At 36.6% G+C, this 18,416-nt stretch overlaps 1 protein-coding gene across 1 annotated transcript in view; it reads right to left on the minus strand.

Moving 5' to 3' along the window:
- Window positions 1–22: 22 nt before the first annotated feature.
- The window catches only part of MGAT4A (alpha-1,3-mannosyl-glycoprotein 4-beta-N-acetylglucosaminyltransferase A), an 88,032-nt gene continuing 69,638 nt past the window's right edge, over window positions 23–18,416 (minus strand). Inside the window, exons 13-16 of the mRNA XM_075523887.1 lie at window positions 9,446–9,524; window positions 7,140–7,206; window positions 5,971–6,083; window positions 23–5,798 (exon numbers count right to left, since the gene is read on the minus strand). Of these exons, the coding sequence (XP_075380002.1) occupies window positions 5,772–5,798; window positions 5,971–6,083; window positions 7,140–7,206; window positions 9,446–9,524 (286 nt within the window). The 3' untranslated portion in view covers window positions 23–5,771. The remainder of the gene's footprint in view (window positions 5,799–5,970; window positions 6,084–7,139; window positions 7,207–9,445; window positions 9,525–18,416) is intronic.

An 18,416-nucleotide genomic window follows, 5' to 3' on the forward strand; every position in this document is an offset into this window, starting at 1 on the left:
ACATTTTGTAAATGGTTGTAAATTTTGCTTTATTGTAGATAACTGTAAAAAAAGTGTCCTTTTTTATTAAAATATTTACAACAGTAAACATGTTAGCAATTTTGTTCAAATACTTTTGCAGTACATTCCTAAAAACAAGTTACTTGTACATCTCTGTAGCTTAAATTTAACTGCAACAAGTCTATTTAGCATAACTCTTACTGCTGATATTTTGCATGTACTGGCGTAAGCTCTACATTAGGAGGGTTTTAAGTGACACCGAAAAGCAGTTTTATTTAAGAATAATACTGGAATACCTGGCCTTGGGACTGTGTGAAAGTAGGGATCTTAATAGTGCTGCAATGGTAAAGCAACCACTGTCTCTGGATACAGAGCTCTCCCCTCCTTTCATGAAAGAACTCGAGAACAGATTGATTTCAGTGACTACTTCCAATGTACATGGACTACTCTGGCACACAGAAGAAACAGTGATGAAAGGCACAATTAACATGACCCATATCAGGTTTCCAAATATAGCAGCAAGTTTTTAAACCCGATCTCTAGAAGTCCAGTGGGTATTATTACATCCACCATTATCAGTGGCAGGTCGATGAACATGGAAGGAGGAAAGTACAAGTTTAGTTTGGCTATGAGGGTGGGCTGCTGGCAGTGCCTACAGCTGTAAAGTCCACAAGGCAGGAGCATAAACGGACTGTCACAAACAATACCTTCTAGAAAATGAAGATGACAACTCTCCAAAGCAGAGTGTTCAGTATGAAACATGAGTGCTAGGATTCAGTTCCCAAAACAACACAAGAGTAAACTGGTTACAGTAAGACTTAATATTTCAGTACTAGAATTTGATCTCTAAGGAAAAACTATATTTATCTTAAAATACCAAATATGCTGGCAGTGCATCTTACAGTACTGTGTGTTTCAGCCACTGTTAAGGCTTGAAGAGAATCGTGTTCCCCTCTCAGCAGACACTGAGCAACGTTCCCCTTTTCACAAGGAAAGCACTGATCCACGGAAGGCGAAGGATTCCAGTCAGGACCTGCTCCCACCCTGGCTAACAGCACAAGCTCCTGTCCTGCAGGCAGCTGCAGCCTAACTGTACAACTTCTCCCTAACAGGAATCCCAGCACCAGTGATCACCCACTTAGGTTCAACAGTAAAAATACTTCATATTTAGTGCCCTATGGTGCGATACCATTGAAATCAGTGAAGGACTCAGGGCCTGTGTACCTTCCCTTCAGAGGGATCAAAGTTTTTCCCCTTGAAAGAAGACTTCATTGTTCTCAAAATTAAGCTACTTTAAGTTCTAGCTACTCACTGTTTACAGCAGAAATCAGCAAAACCCTTAAGAGACCGCTGAGGTCAGAAAAGCGACACTCTCAAACACAAGTTCATCAGGCCTCTGTGGGGTGTGTTTTTCATGTCAGCACTCAATGCTAGCCTGAAAACACCAGTTGTTTAAGAGCCTTTCAGCATTATGCTGGTGATTGTAAAGATGATTTAAAAACATAAGGGTTTTTTTCCCTTTCTACTACAGTTACTTGCTTTAGCTTTTTCAGAATACATCCTTCCTAGTAAGAACAAATAGAGAACCTAGGGTTACTTTATTTCAGGGGAGCAAGGTTTGAAGAGATTTAATTCTCTTTTTTTCCCCCACAAGAGTAAAATAATATTTTCCAAGTTGGAAGCAAACTACAAATTATTACAATACTTCATCTGGAGCAAATATTTCCAACAAAAACCAGATTACTGAAATGATAATATACTCGGAAAAAAATGAAGGAAAAATGTTACACAGTTGTTCAATTTTGCCAAGGACTAATAGCATTCCAGCCCATTCAAGGAATTGTGTATCACATGGGAAAAGTATAAATTGCTTTGCTCTAAACTGATGCAAGGTATTTCAAAACTGCTTTGGAAAGAGCTAGACAAGCAGCGATACAACAGAAGATTCCAGTCTTTTATTGGTCCACAAATCATATGGTTATCTGTTTGAATTTTTCTAAGCCATCTTTCAGTTAAGAAAAAACAAGTGCATCTGTATGAATATTTTCTATGAATGCAAATAAATGGTCGAGATGCCTGCAAAAGCGCAAAGGCTTATACAGTGCTTTAGAAACCCTCTTTAACTGAAAAAATTAAAAGTGCTAATTTGGGATCATATCCTGTTCACATTATTTACAAAGTTTTCAGTAGGACTACCCACTGAATGAGCAAAGCAAGGTTATACTGACAGTCTTGTATTTCCTTGGTCCAGAGCAATTGTGATTAGCTCAGAAAAGCCAGTGCTCATATCAGCCCATCTGTTTGGCATCCAGTGGAAGAAGTTAAGAATAATTTGCCCAGATAATGAAGGTTTCTGGTACTGCCTTTGGTTTCACAGAAGTTCTCTTTTCTGAAGCTTTTAACAGCACCAGAAGGACCTAATAGGATCATAGGATAATGCAGTTTATTTTGAAACACTTTCCATTATTTGATTACTATAAGATTCAGCGGCCTAGAGGGGATTTTTAAGGCCACAACAAAAATACTAACTTGAAATTAAATAAATATAGGAAAACACTCCCCAAAATCAGCTAATAGGTTTAAGATGCTGAGAGGAACTCTTGTGGTAATACTGTAACTTACAGCTGAGATCTGTAAGAGACACAAGCCCGGGAGTATACCCGGTCATAAGCAATGCCCGAGCTAATGACTGTTGAGCCAAACAGCCAAAGCAGTCTTATTTCATCATAATTCCAGGAAGGAGGCTTGCACCACTTTAGCCTGACTTGGGGACTGGAATTTGAAAGGTAGAAAGCCCAAAATAGCTGTCTGCAGAGATAATTAGATCGAAAATATTTTAGCTGCTTTTTCTATATCAGCAGAATTTCCGAGTAAATTTGCAGTACTGTCTGATTACACCAGGTCTGAATTTACCTGAATCTACAAAACGTGATTTCTATTAATGTGGCACATTTATTTAGAGAGCATGTAAGCTCAGGAACATTTAAAGTGTTAAAGCAGCTCAGAGTATTTCCAACTCCTGCTAGTACAATGTAATAAAAATGCAACAATCTTTAGAAAAAAAACCCACATATTTTACCAAGCACTAGTTAATTTGTTGTCTTTGATAAATTTCATCTCAACATTTTTGAAAACTAAATAAACTAGTAACACCAGAGTCCTGCAATCAGTGTGATAAGGGTTCTATATATTTAGATATATTAGCAATGATTCATCTTAACTAGTGTGAAACATCAGGAACAGTGATGCTTTGAGAATAAGCCCACAGCCTGCTTAATAAGTGGTACCAGAAACTTTGGAACTCACGGAAAAAGATGAAAGTCGCTGTCAGCAAAGCTACTTACCTTAAGAAACTGCAGTATCTAACGTATTTCTGCAATCTAAATTGTAATAAATAGCTATAGTTTAAATTACTTGCATCATTCATTCACAGGCACAGCTGAGAAGAAAACCTAAATACTTTCTTAGACCTTTGCTAGCTAACGTGATAAAGAGCCATTGCATGGCAATAATTTGATGGCATGGCATTATACATGTAACAAACTGGGCTGTGGCACCACAGTAGGCTGGATTCACACAGGATTCTGAGCCTGTTCACCCATGTTCCTAAATCCAAGAATAAACTCCACTTATGAGGCCAGCGCTTAGCTTATGCCCACAGTCTCTATGGGCAAGATGAGCTTTCCAAGTAACCTTTTATTTACACCATCTGATGCAATCAGAAAAAAGTAAACAAGGCCTGCCTGGTAGCTTTCTACTTTTCTTCAACTTACACCAGTCAGTCTAAACAGGAGGTCTTCTCTCTGTGTACAAACCTTGTCTTCCCTGTGTCCTCAGACAACACAGCTAAAACAAAATGACTATGGTCTGTAGAAGTAGTTAAGCTCTTAAACTTGAATATTGCTGAATTGTCAAAGCTACGACACAGTTTTCCAACAAGGCAGAAGAAAAGACAGGTTGACCTATATCCCCGTGGTGATGGCTTTCAGCTTGCAGTGCTGGAGAGTCAGGTTTAGGCTCCCGCTCCTTATAAGCATGTCATGAAAAGGCGGCCATATCTATTAGTAGAACTTTCATGCCGGAGAGATGAATTCAAGATCCCCACTCTAGATCAGGGATCCTGCAACAGGTTTTGCGCATCTGTGCCCTGACCACAAAGATGTTGGGGATAACGGAAGGTTTTTTTCCACAGGGAAAACTGGGCCAGCTTTCGAGATGTCAGTTCACAGCACAGCTGAGAATCCCCAAGCCAGGGTAGATGCCTCCCTCCAGTGTCAATCAGGCACTTCATTCCTCTTAACGAGAGGAATTTCTGCCTCTTCTTCCTGACCATTTCTGACTGGGTAACTTAAATCTTCCCATGCCTGTGTCCTTACACATAAGCACCTAAGCAGAAGGACTCTTAAGAGCAGCAGCAGCATTAGTACTGCAACGGTCCTGCTCTGGATTTAATCCAAACCACTTTCTGTTCCCGATGGAGTTTCTGATTTATTTAAGATCACTGTTGTTTCCCTTGAAACAAAAAGGCAGGGTACTAACTTGAGGCCAAATTCGGTTCCTATTAAAAGTTAGTCCGAGTTACTACACTGATCAATAAAGGAGTCAAACTTAAACCTTGTTCTTGAACAATGGAAGAAAATAAAAATAAACCATAACTACTCACTGTCACGTATCTAAAATAAACACTGCAATAACAGAACCTTTTAAAAGGAGACCTCTGTAGATCAAATGTATCTAACCACTATTAATTCTTTTGATAAAAGGTAACCTCTGTCGCTCCAAAGCAAAGCTGGAGAATGATTTTTTCAGTACAGAAAATGAATTTGTCCAGGCTAGGAAATGTCTACAAAGATTTTTAGAAAGAACTGTTTGGAATTGAAAAAAGTCTTCTAAAATGCAATGGATTCAATCTAAAATCACTGCAGATTTAGTACATAATATGAAACAAGACATTTCAGCATGCTTTTTATGTGGCTACAAACTGTACATAGTGGAGTTTCATAGCCCCAAAGAATAATGCTCTTCAGAACTCTGTTAATGCCTCTGAACATCATTCAGATTCTGTGTACAAAACTACACAATTTAGAAACTTAATCTAGGTGGTTTTTTTTAAACATGGCAGTATATTTGAAATATGGTATTAATTTATGTTTGCATCTCCAAAGAAAAATGTAGAAAGACAACTTAAACTAGAGAATTCATAAAAAAAATTATATCAATTTAAAATTTTACTGCATAAAAATATGTACTTTTCAAATTATTTTAATAAATTAAATATCCCTAACATTTTTAATATATATCCCTGACAGTCTATAAAAGAGGGTTCTTGTTATAGAAAATAAATGGAACTCCGAAAGTACCCCCTTCATAAAACATATTTAACAATAATTATATTTTTTTTCTTCTTCAAGGAATGTAACAATATGTACAACTTCTCTATATTACTAGACTATCAAAATAGCGTAGCAGGGTAGCAGGGTTCTGTAACCATAAGATGGTAAAGTCACATTAAAGTGGAGGACAACTTAGGCCTCAGATGAACATTATCAGTGTGGAGCATCAGTTTCCAGATGGATCAGATAAGAAGGGATAAATACAATCTTCTCATCTACAGTAGATTTCACAAGAGGTAGAGTTCAAGTGAAAATGAAAGAAATTTGGAATAAGGTGCATGCTCAGTATTTTCAATTCGTGACTTGCTAAGGATGTCAGATTTTACAGGAAAAGCTTTCAAGGATTCTTTCTTTTTCCTCTAAAGCAGATTTCCATGATCAGTTTGTAATCTTTTTAATGTGAATCTGAAATAGAGAATCAGAAAAAAAGAAGTCATGTTTTAGGGTATTACATTTCTCAGTAATAAGGGGTAACTGTTTTCAGCATTAGCCAAATTTTTGAGCTTCAACACACTGACAGAATGAAGAAATCTCACATTTGCCAGTTTCATTTTTAAAAGGTTATACCACCTCTCACCTCATTCAGAATTGCCCAAACTGCTGAATTTTGTATCACTGAAAGCCGGAATGATGAAATAGGGTTTAGGCTGGGGTCAACTGTTCCTTCAGCTACACCGTTTTCAAATTTCCCTGCAAAAGAAGCAAAAGTTTATCCTGAATTAACTCCCGTTCAACAAACTAAAGTACAAAATCTGCGTCCAGAAAAATGTCTCTGTAGTATCACAATTCACAGGTGAAACCTATTCCTGGTGGCTGTAGGGTTGACTGGTGTCATTCCTGAAACAAAAGACAGCCAGTGATTTTTGATATCAGATTCAGCTTTGCAGCAGCAAACAAGATGGGGCGTATCATCAGAGCACACCGATCTGAACAGAATTACATATAAGAATAAAAACTTTGGAACTGCCTAAGGGTATCAACACTTCAAACTCTGGGAAGATTTTGGCACAGATTTTTATTTAATATCATGGAACTAAACATGGAGCCCCTGGCTTATGTGTTTTCAAGGAGGATTAAGGACAAGGGATATCATTCCTTTTTAATGTATTCCTATTTAAAGGATCTTCAATTATATTAGAATGAACGAGAATCCAATTTAAAAGCCCAGTTAGACTTTACACTTAAAACATATACGCAGCAACTGCAATTCATTAAGACAAAAAAACTTGCTTTTGTTGTAACAGGGTTGCCCAACCTATGTCCAGCAAGCTAAATACAATCCATGAGTAAAATTTCTCTTCCTTGACGACAGGTATCCTGGCACCTGCCCCAAGAGCCACTTGGCTATGGAAATGCCAATCTCATCCCGTGACAAGACAGCTGATTGTCTGTAGGGTGGGTTCAAATCCAGGCCAAGCACAACAGCTCACATGGAGGCACTCATGCAGTCACAGGACAGAAGAGGTGATCTTATACAACCTGGAAGTGCCTCTACAATAATCTAGGCGATGGATCCTGGCAGAGAAGTTGGATGTAGCTGTGCTACAACTAAGAGTCACACTAGATCTTTGTTTAGTACATCAGTCTCAGAAAAGAAATATTGGAAACGATATTAAGTGAAGCTTCTAAGGTCATGTACCCAAAAATGAATGATCAAAACTCAGTTTTAGGTTTGTTTTGGTTTTAATGAAAATATCTGAACTGTTGCAGTAGTAACAATACACATTTCTTTCTACTGGGACATACCTATCCTGAAGTAACCATCCTCTAAGCGTTTGTCTTTGGTTTCTTTGCTTAATACCAGTTCTTCATTCTAGAACAACAAAGCACAAATTAGATCACATATTTTGACATATGACTTTGCCAGGGAAAGACAAATGTGTGGGCACTCTTGTTACATATTCAGCATCCATCTTTTCTAAATAATTATGAACCAGCCTAGAATAGTTATTTATAGCCTTAGACAAGCCAATACGAAAAAAAGAAAAAGCAGCAGTGTTCCAGAACTGAACGGTATTTGGCTTCAAAGTAGAAAAAAAGAAGTACTTTAAGTGCCCCTTGTAACTTGCATGTTAACTGCCACGTGAACAGAATACATAGCAGATACTGGCATAGACAGTAGAAGAAAAGCAAAGGCAGGATCTTGCCTTCTTTTCCTGTGGTTGAACCAGAGATTTCTCTCAGGACGAATGAAACTTACAGCTTACTTTTTGATGTAAGAATTTGGGTGAGATGAAAAGCCATCAGACCAGCAAGGGAAGCATTGCAATTATCACTGCCTCACTAAAAAAGGGATGGGTATCAATAAGTTTCTTTAATAAGCACGGAAAAATGAGATTGTAGACCAGAGCTTCAAAAACAGCTGGAAAATTACAACCAGAATCACGTGATCCAATACTAAAAGACCCACTGTAAGAATTTCCTAGGAATCAATTAAAAATGCTTGACAAAACAAGAGATTAAATCCATCAGCTTTTTTTTTTTTTTAATTCCTACTTTTAAGGGAGGCTGCTGAAAAAGTGGTGGGGGTTTTTTTGGTTTTGGGGGTCTTTGGGGTTTGGTGGGGTTTTTTGTTTGGTTGGTTTGTTTTGGATTTTGTTGGTTGGTTGGTTTTTTTGAGTGTGTTGCTTGAGGCCCAGACAAATCCAGTCTGGGGGCATTCTGGTTTCTAAGGGTTGTTTTTTGTTTTTCTGAATTCTGCTTAGGGAGGATCAGGGTTGAAGTACCTGAATGGGCTGCCAGCTCTACTGAAGTCCATGGTGGAGAAATCGTTCCCTCAGGACAGTACCTATCATTCTGCAGCTGCTGTCCTCATATTGGTGACATTTTCTGCTGACACCAATGGCTTAGGAATGGGCCAGATGCAGAATTTCCTGTTTACCTTTCCACATATTGTGTCAATAGCAATGGAAGCTCGGTAGCATTACTTCCTTAAAGGATGCTCTAGTTTGAGGGACATTTCACAGCCAAGTGTAGCCAAAAAAAAAGAGATGCTTGATGCACATTTTTTTCTCATTATCTTGTGGTATATTGGGCCCAGATGAAGTGAGAACTGCTGCTGGTTTTGTGGTTGAATATATTTCCAAAAGTCTTGAGAAACAAAACCCAGAAATCTTATAATATAATATCCCATATATCATGTTGTATAATTAGAATCAAACTGACAAACTTCTTTTTAGGGGTGAGGGTGGTCAGAAATTCCTGGTTTTGCTCACTCCCAGGAAGGCAGATTGCAAGAATGGAGAAGTGAACTCCTCCATAATAATTCACTTTTTTTTTTTTTTTAAGGAAAAAAAAAGAAAAAGGGATTCAGCATATGGTAATTTAGGCACAGATTTCAAGATACCTGCACAAGGTGTATGGCAGAAGATAGAAATACTTTGCTATTTTAATACTAAATAAAATAAACTTGTCTGAACTAGTATCTTAATCCTCTGACAGAGTTTTGTGATATAAATGGTTAGCTATAGTATCTAGTTGAAGAAAAAGAACCCATACCATCCGGCTTCAAAGAAGAATATACTTTAGATAGTGTAGTGCCCTCCTGAGATAAAACTCAGACTGATTTATGGAAAAAAAAAACCAAAACAGTAATCAGGAGAAAGGAACACATTCGGTTTAAGAGTCCAGATATTTCAGTATCTAGTAAGGTTTGGATGTGTGTCAATTCCTGAACCAAGACTTTTTTACTAAGTCAAAAAGCAGACTGACTTAGCTTTCCCATTTTCCAAAATACACAGGAGAGGGAAGATTGTTTATTTTTTTGTTTTAAATAGTAGCAGTGAATTGGAAGAAAATGAGCTTGTTCACCTCCAAATTACCAACAGCACTTGTAGCCGACTGCACTCTGAATGAACATCTGAATAGTTACAGTAGTTTTCTGTTAATAGACCCAATTAAAAAAAAGAAAAAGAATAAGAGCACCAGAGCATCAAGATCCTACAGTTAAAAGAACCATTCATGTCTCCCTCACCCTGTTCAAAACATCAATAAAATTATGAGGTTTTGCTTTTATCCTATAATGGAGAAGACACAAATCAATAAATTCATACCTGAAAAGGCAAAACTTCCACAGTTGTGTTTAGAAGTATGTCTCCTGGATGCTCTGGATTGCCACTGTGAAACAAATACCTATAAATGAAAAAGGAAAAACAAAACAGTCCACATACATCAGTCAGAATTAGCTAAGTTACCATCTTACATGTTAATAGTCACATTACAGATGTTACAATGATAAACGTAACTTTATACTGGACCTACATCAGCTGGTGATAAGAAATGAAAGATGGTTTCACATACTACCCTAATTGAAAGAGCTAAAGTTTTGCATTTTTTAAAGGGTAGTTGGGCAATATTTTGCTTAGAAAGGTACTTCCCATCATCTGGTCTTGACAGATTGCATTATACAAAGTGACCAACACTGTAGTCATTATTGCCTGGCACGCACTGTTATCACTTTCAGAAGCAGGAGCCCTGCCTTCCCTCAGGCTCTCCCCATCGTTCCCCACCACGCACCACCCCCTCCTTGTGCCCACAGGACGAACTCTGCAGATCCATTCTGAACCAGTTCCGGGAACTTATCCAAGTCAACATTTTGCCAGGCCAGTTTTCCCCAAGACCAGCTCTCCACTCTGGTTGATTGCAAAGTCTCATTAACGACTGTGCAGGAACTCCCAACCCATATCCACACCCTTAATGGTACCTGAATTCAAACTTGTACTCCAAAGACAGGTTTGTTTTTTTTTTAAAACAAAAGCATGTTTTTGACATGTATAGACACACAGAAAAGGACGTGGGTTTTTTTTATACCTGTACAAAGTCCCCGTTACCCTCATTTAGTTGTGCATTTAATGAAATTTCTGGTTTTTTTTTTAATGGCACAGAGTAAATATGTTTAAAACTGTATCAAAACCATCCCTATACATATCAAGCAGTGAAGTGCAAGTGTTCGAATTCTAGCTGCCCACTCTCAAACAGCTTTTGCAGTACTACACATGTAGATAATGTTACAAAAGGCACAGTTTAATTCCCCCTTCTTATATATAACACAAATTTCATATTCTTTTTAATACATATTATGTAAACAAGTAACAATATTTTTTACCACTAGGTGGTATCAATGCTTGAAAAATTGTTCATTTCTTACCATTTTTTCTAGTGGACCACAGAGTGTATTCAGATTACTGTCAAAAACTACCTAGATATTACACCTACTCAGATGCCACTTTTAACAAGCCTATTTTACTTTTAATACATTTAAATGAATATGTAAAAATCTATCAACACACTTCAAACCTTTCTTCAATTGGAACTTAGAGAAATTAACAGTAAGTACCATCTTCGACATTAAATACATCACCAGCCAGGGACAAAATTAGTTCAGAAATTATCACTTGATTAAAATTACAAACATTAGCTCAATTTGCAATTTATTAAGACATAATTGGAGATGTAAATTCCAGTTTGTCTTCACCCAGTATGTCTGAAGCCAGGTAAGTACTTGCCATTAATCCATACTCCATAGCTGCAAGACAAGAAGTAGAAGAAAACAGAGCTCTCTGACCCTGACTCAGAAATGTCTGTGATCCCAAAATGATAGAAGTAATTTAAAAAAAATACACACACACACACACATATATATATAACATTTCTTTTATCAAGGCTCAGAGGAGGAGTAAAACCACACACTCTGATATAAGAAAGCTACATTGATTTCTATTGCACTGGTTTCAGCAGAACTGCACAGAATGAACTGCAAACCAAAATTGGATTCAGTAACCTTCAGCATTGTACGTGCTTCAAGAAAAATAATTTCCCCGCTGTAGTTTAATGTAAAGCTTAGTCAATTCTAAAGTACACAAGCTTCCTAAAACATACATAGTTCTTCCAAGAAAAATCCTGTGACTTTTTCTAAACGTTAGTGACATCCAAAAATCCCCAAAGACTTAATTATCCTTTCTAGGAAGATGCCTTTATTATATGTTTCAATAACAAGCAAAACAAAACTCTTGGCAAAGCTGACCAGAAGAGGACTAAAAGTATATTCTGCTGTCTTCTGACCTAGCAGATCTAACTTGCCATTCTTTGGTCTGTCAGATATCCTAATCGTTACTGAGAATTTTTCTCTTGAAAACACTGAAAATTCTAAAGGAGACTTATTTTAAAATGCAAGTGATCAAACACTCATATCTAAGGTGCTGCCATTGAACACTCCAACCAAACCACAGACACAGTAGTGTCTTTCTAGTTCACAAGTCTTATTTCTGAGAAGACACACCTAAAAAGCCACAAACTCCTCCTGATCTGTGATCACTGTGCTCTCAATGAACGATAATGGGTTTGGGATGCTTGGGTGGGGGTTTTTTGCTGGGGCAGGCAGGAGGGAAGTGGTGGTGGTGGGTTGGTTTTTTGTTTGTTTGTGGGTTTGGTTTTGGGGCGGGGGGTATTTATTTATTTGGGTTTTGTTTGTTTGTTTTTAAAAACAACCCTGAGATGATACAACCTTAGCCAACCATTTCTCCTCCTGTGCTATCAACTTTTGAAACTGTATGGTTTCCTCCCCCCAGCAGTTATCACTCCATTAGGACAATGCACTCACAAGTTGGCACAATGCCAAAACAATTTACAGAAGTAAGTAATAAAATCTGATTTCCAGATTTCCACGTAATCGAACCCGCTTTTTTAATATGTTTTCTATAACTATCTGTCTACCTGTATGCACACACATATATAACATATGCATATGTCACCACTTACTTAAAATTATGTTTAGAAAGGAAGGGATATTTTTATATCTGAGCCTTGCTTGAACACTTGACCTACTTAGACAGAAAAAGTTACACAGATTAAAAATAGAAGTATGAATATACATACACAGTGCACATCTATGATCAATCTTTTGCTTAGAAATAAAATTTACAAATTAAAAAAAAATTATTTGAAATAAAATTTAATTTACAAATAAACAGATATTCTACAGGTCCTAAAAGAAGTGTCATTAGCTGTTCTTTTGTAAAACTTGCCTCCCTCACATATTGATAAATCACAAGTTTTCAAGGTTTTCAGACTATGAAAGATTTTTCTGGATACAGAGACAGAAAGACACGGAAGTAGTTGTGCTTTTGGCTAAGTTGTTCTGACATCTGTCCTTGGATTTACAGTTGACAGTCCATTAAACACTAAAAACATGCTTTTTATTTTTTTCACCCTCCTAATTAACTGACATTTTTCTTAGGATGTAACTAAGATATTCTTGTCTACCTGCTGCTTAAACATAACCCCTTCTGAACCATTCTTTCAAATTAAAATTCTGAAAGCCATAGACCTCTAATATAGTAATCCCAAACAAATACAAATTCACCTAAAGTTAAAAAAAATACTACTATTACCTTATGAAATATTATTTCACAGCTTTATTACAAAATACAAACATGGACACATTTGGACATTCTTGATGGAAGTCATCAGAGAAGTAACTCTAACTTACAACTGGTAAATGAAATACTAATGTTACTGAATCTTAGAAAACCTTTTTCTCTGGCAGGATCTTTTTAAAGATCTTGCATACAACTTGCATACATTCTGGTCATCAACTCAATGTAGTATGAGAGGAATAGAGGATGCTAGACATTAACATCTCATGTGGCCAAAAAGAATTACATAATAAAATTTAAAGAGCGCTAAAGGTTTAAAAAACAAACAAACAACAAAATGGAGCAAAGTCAAAGTTGCAAAGAAAACTTCAGTTGTCACGTTCAGTGACTTCAGTATTTACTCAAATTGAGGGTTTGACTTCTTCCTATGGAGCTAGGTATCACCTATAAAATCAAGTCAACTAGAGGGAAAAAAAAATCAAAAACCAATAAGCTGAAACAAATACTCATGCACATCCCAACACACAAAGGGAGAGGAGGGCAGAAGCATGATTATCATTGATACGCTGATGAAAGACATCATTAGCTTGCCAATGCAGTTAACTGTTACAGTACTTTAGAAGCCTACACTCAGATTCAGAACTACCCCAGTAGTGAGCACCTGGAAAGAGTCTCACCGTTTGTAACATCCTCCAAAAGATGTGTATAAATTAATATCGATATTACTAATCTGTGCTGTTAGCTTTAATAGTTGTCTTTGAGTAGCTAAACTTTTCCATCTTGCAGCACTAAACCATCACCTGTACTTTAAAAAAAAAAAAAATCCCAACTACACACACCTCTTTACCCTCCTATTTTGCTTATGAAGGGAATGTATCGCTCTTCTTTCCCTCACATCAAAGCATATTTAGGCTCAGAAAGCTGTTATTCTATTACCTGATTTGTTTTCTTTTAGGCATTAAAAAAATCTGTCTTACTGTCTTTTATATTTTATTTAAATAAATAGAAGTGCCAATGATTTTTTTATATACATAGAAAGTGTGATTCTATGCATTTTCTATTTTGTTGAGCAATTAAAAATTAGAACAGAACACATAATAACTTTATCAGTAAATTATGGCAGCTTTATAAAAGGAAATAATATACACAAATTCTATAAAAAGCACAATTCACATCCACTGTCAATATATTTGGATTTTGTTTTGAATGAAACAAAAGACTTATCGCACTTGATGCTAAACACAAATATTCTAAGAATCTATTTATGAACACAGTCCTTTGTGCTCTGTAAACATCAGGAATCAAATACTTTTCTCTACGTATTCTCCTTATGTCTCTTTTTAGCAATCTGATATATTTTAGTACATCCTATTTTCAGAAAAGGAAAAGAGGTAGGAAGGCAGAGAGGAAATGTTTCCTTCCACATTTGAGCAAATTATCCATAGCAACATGCAGCAAAACAGTTTTTAATGCTGCACAACATGAATCTCTATAAAAGCAACATTCAGTCAGCAAATTTTTGGCTCTCTATAGATGTCGTCATCCACTGCAAGAGTCATTATTCATCAATTCTATCCAGTATTTTTGATCACTGGATGCAAATGTGGTAAAAGAAATCTAATCTACCACCTCCCTGTCATTTTCCCAGAATTCTCATTAGGAAATGCTATTTTACTGTCACTGGAAACCGGTATTAACCATGCATCATTTCCTTGTGCAAAATACAAACAGAAGATGAATAATTTTTTTTCCCCTCTCAGGCTTGATTTCTTCTCCTATCCTTTATGCCTCTTACCCACTCTTTTGCAAAAATTGCTTATACTTCAAAAAAAAGCTTAATTCCTCAAGTCTATGTATATACCCGCCAAGAACTCACAATAGGTAAGCAATCCAATGGGAGTTTTTCTATCTTGTTGTTATAGTTTCTGATTGGGGGGGGGGGGGGGATAAAAAAACCAAACCACCAGAAAACCCACACCAAAAAAGAGGAACATTTACCCCATTATCTTCTATATAAAATGCCTGGTAAGATTTCATTTCCTCTGCCAAAACCAGCCAGTCTAACTGTCTATATATGAACTGGGCTGCATGTTTGAGAGCTGCAAGGGATGAATTCCCCATTTTTACAGAAGTGCTGAACCAGCACACCAAAAGGAGAGAACTTTCTCATATTTGTCAAAGGACCACAAAGTAGCCTGACTGAAGAGGTGATGGGGGGATTTTGGGGAGTGGTCTGAGTCTTTTTTATCCAACACACACCTAAGAAATTCATCTTCTCACACCACTTTAGAAGTCAATCTATACCTTTTGATAAGGTTACCCATGCCATTTCCTAACTTTCTTCAGCTGTGCAATATGTGTAGAAGGCATTTAGCTGGGTAAGAAAATCTCATTCCCCGGTCTACTCTTGCCTTCTGTTTCCCAGTGAGGACTATGAGATCAGCTTTCTAAAGCTGCACTGTGCTCTCTGGAGTATATACACATCAACTGTAGTAGAAAAGAGTTTGCCATTAAATTGATTTTAACTATTTTTAATTTTTCGTTTTGGAGGTGGTTTGGTTTTTTTGGTGTTTTGTGCTTGGGGTTTTTTTGTTTGTTTGGGTTTTTTGTTGTTGTTGGTTGGTTGGTTGGTTGTTTTTTAAGGGAGGGGCTCTTCTCTGTCCTGAAATCTCTGCTCTTCTCTTTAAGGAATTTACTCATTTTTCCACCACATCAATATTAGTTAAAAGGCCCTTATGTTCTTTTGCAAGGTTACTTCTGCTGAATTTTTGATCAGTGAAATGTAGAAAGGCTTTGGGGTTTGTTTTGTTTTTAATATGTGTGTGTGTGTGCGTGTATATATGTGTGGGTGTGCACATAAACATTTTTTTTTCCCCAGCTTAATTCTCCAGAAGTATAGAGAATAACTCCATTCAGTTTTCTTCAATATAGGCATTTGCCGCCATTTGAGATGCACTTGGGTATGAGACCTCATCACAGGCTGGCAAGATGCAATTATGACATCTCAGAGACTCAAGCCCTTCTGGAAATCCGGTGAAGTATTGTACTGTATCTCAAGTGGCATTAGACATCTAACATTTAGGCAACAGCATTAAGCCTCTAAGATTTCTGACTGAGAACCGTAAACCCAGGAACACTGCCAGATACACAAATCTTGAATATTAGTGCCATTAAAGAGGAAGCAGCATGTCCTTGGCTCAGGCAGCTCTTTTCTTTTGTCTCTGATCCATACTTTGGGTTTTTTTCCCCTTTTCATATGAAGTTCTTGCCTCATTGTTATGGGCAGAGTTCCATGCCCAGAGCAAACAGCATCAGTGGCTGGGAGCCTGCCTGCCAAATCCCCGCTGTCAGTGCATCCATTTGAGGATGTTCTACTTGTTAGTACAGAAGCTTATGTAAACACAGAAACAAAAGTGCTCAAATTCTCCTTTTTGTATACAGTAAAATATTATCTCACCTGAAATATACTGACAAACACCAAAACATTTAAAATAATAACTTAAGAGACTTTCAAATATTTCCTATCAACTGACACCACCATTAAAGCTTAATAAAATGAAGATGATGTTAAACTTTAATAACCTGTATTATATCTTTAGAATCAGAACAAAGATTATTTCTAAATCATACACTCTGTGTGTGTGCACATACATGGTTCTTCAGCTAAAATTGCCCAAGAAAGGTTGAATGTATTGCATTGCGCTGAAGGAGAGTTTCTGCACTGAACAGTGATTATGAACAAAGAACAGCTTGTACATCAGTCAAGTTACTGCTGTACTAATCTAAAACCCAAACAATTTTGCAGTTTCCTAGGTTGTTACTAGTGGTTGTTACTGCAAAAGCAAATGATGAGAAAGTTCCACTTCACTGCCAGTTTTGGAAATCTATTAGGAAGTCTTTTTTTCCTTTGTAATGCATTTGATCTTGTATCTCTCCACCCACAGGAAGAGTTGCATCCCATAGGATGGATAATTAACTACATTTTAGATACATATATGACCAACTGCTATGATACCTTTTTTTTTGGTAACTTTGTTCTACTTAAAAAAAAATTAAAATCCTTTTAAGTTTTCACTGCTAGAGAACCTGTTTTAAAAGCTGCATTTATTTTCCTTTACAATGAAGTGGCAGTAATAACAGGCAAGCAACTGGCACTTTTCATGCCGGTATTTTTCAGCACTGTCACAATAATTTCAAAGCAGACAAAATAATGTATATGTTTAGTTACCAGGAGCCCAACAAGACACTCTTCACACTCAATACATTGATATTCTAGCTGAAATAGTCAAATATATATTTATTGCATGAGTGGCAATTCTATGTTGTGAGAAGATGCCATGGGAAATACATGTGAGGTTAACATCACATGTTCTCTGGGATTCCAGGGTCAACAATATGGAAAATTAGATGATTAGTCTCAAATACTGCATATCCAGTATCTATGCCAATATCAGAACACAAAGTAGTAAATGTAACCTACAAGCTGGTTTGTCAAAGTATTAAGATTTCAGTTTAAAGCTGAAATACCAGTCAGCAAGTTCTACCTCATAAAATCACTTTATTGATAATCAATGTCACATTAGGATGACCACCCAATAACTTGCTAAAAGAAGAACACAACTATGGGGCAACTAGAGTTTAAAAAAGTGTGGGGGTGAGGGGGGACAAACAAAACAAACAAAAAAAACCAAATACCCCCACCAAAAAAGCAAACTCTGCTACTCCTTTTGAAAACATTCAAAGTAACACTACCAAGTAGTTACATACAAGAAAGGATGAGCCTCATATTTTAAAAATATAAAGCAAATTTAGATATATATACTGGTGAGGCTGGGGTAGGTTTTGTTTTTTGATTTTTTTTTTTCCTTTCCACAGTATAAAATACATCCTTGTCTTTTCCTGCAGCTTTTTTTTTAATAAAGATCAGCATTTGAGCAATTTATACTGAAACAAACCTGAAGCCTTTTTTATAAATATCCATTCTAAATTCCTATTGCAGAAAAGCTATCAAGTGTAAACATAATCTAATTAAAACAGCTATAGGTTATGCGCTTCCAAGGGCTTCCTCAATGTAATTAGTGCACATGTTCCTTGAAAACGATATCAGATTTGTGTCAATCACATCTATAGGGAGGACTCTGAAACTCAGGCAGCTAAAAAAGAGATGGTTGTGATGATGATGGACACCAGTATCACTTAAGTGCTGCAATGGAACATCTTTCTGGGATGTGTTTTGGTTTTGTTTTTATTTAAACCAGGATCATATTCAAAGTTTATTACCTCTGTTCAAGATTCACTACTCATCTACCAATATTTCAGAGCTTCCTACATACAAAAAACCCTCAAACAAAGCAATGCCTCAAGTCAAAAGCTCTTCACAATGAGCTGCTTGGGTACAACATTCCTCACTGACATCTCTGAAGAAAAAGAGTAACTAGTAAAGAAAAGAAGTATCTTGAATCTGTTATTTATAGAGAGGAAAATGAATTTACATTCAGTACTAGCATTAAAGTAGTAATAATGTATGCTTCATAAAGAAACTCTTAAATATAACTGGCAGTTTTAATAATTAAATGTGTGCTTGGAACAACAGTGTACGTACCAAAATAGCAAAGTAGAGTTCAATAATTATGTAACAACCCAAGAGAAC

Source organism: Mycteria americana, chromosome 1, assembly GCF_035582795.1.
Source record: "Mycteria americana isolate JAX WOST 10 ecotype Jacksonville Zoo and Gardens chromosome 1, USCA_MyAme_1.0, whole genome shotgun sequence".
NCBI classification, from domain to species: domain Eukaryota; kingdom Metazoa; phylum Chordata; class Aves; order Ciconiiformes; family Ciconiidae; genus Mycteria; species Mycteria americana.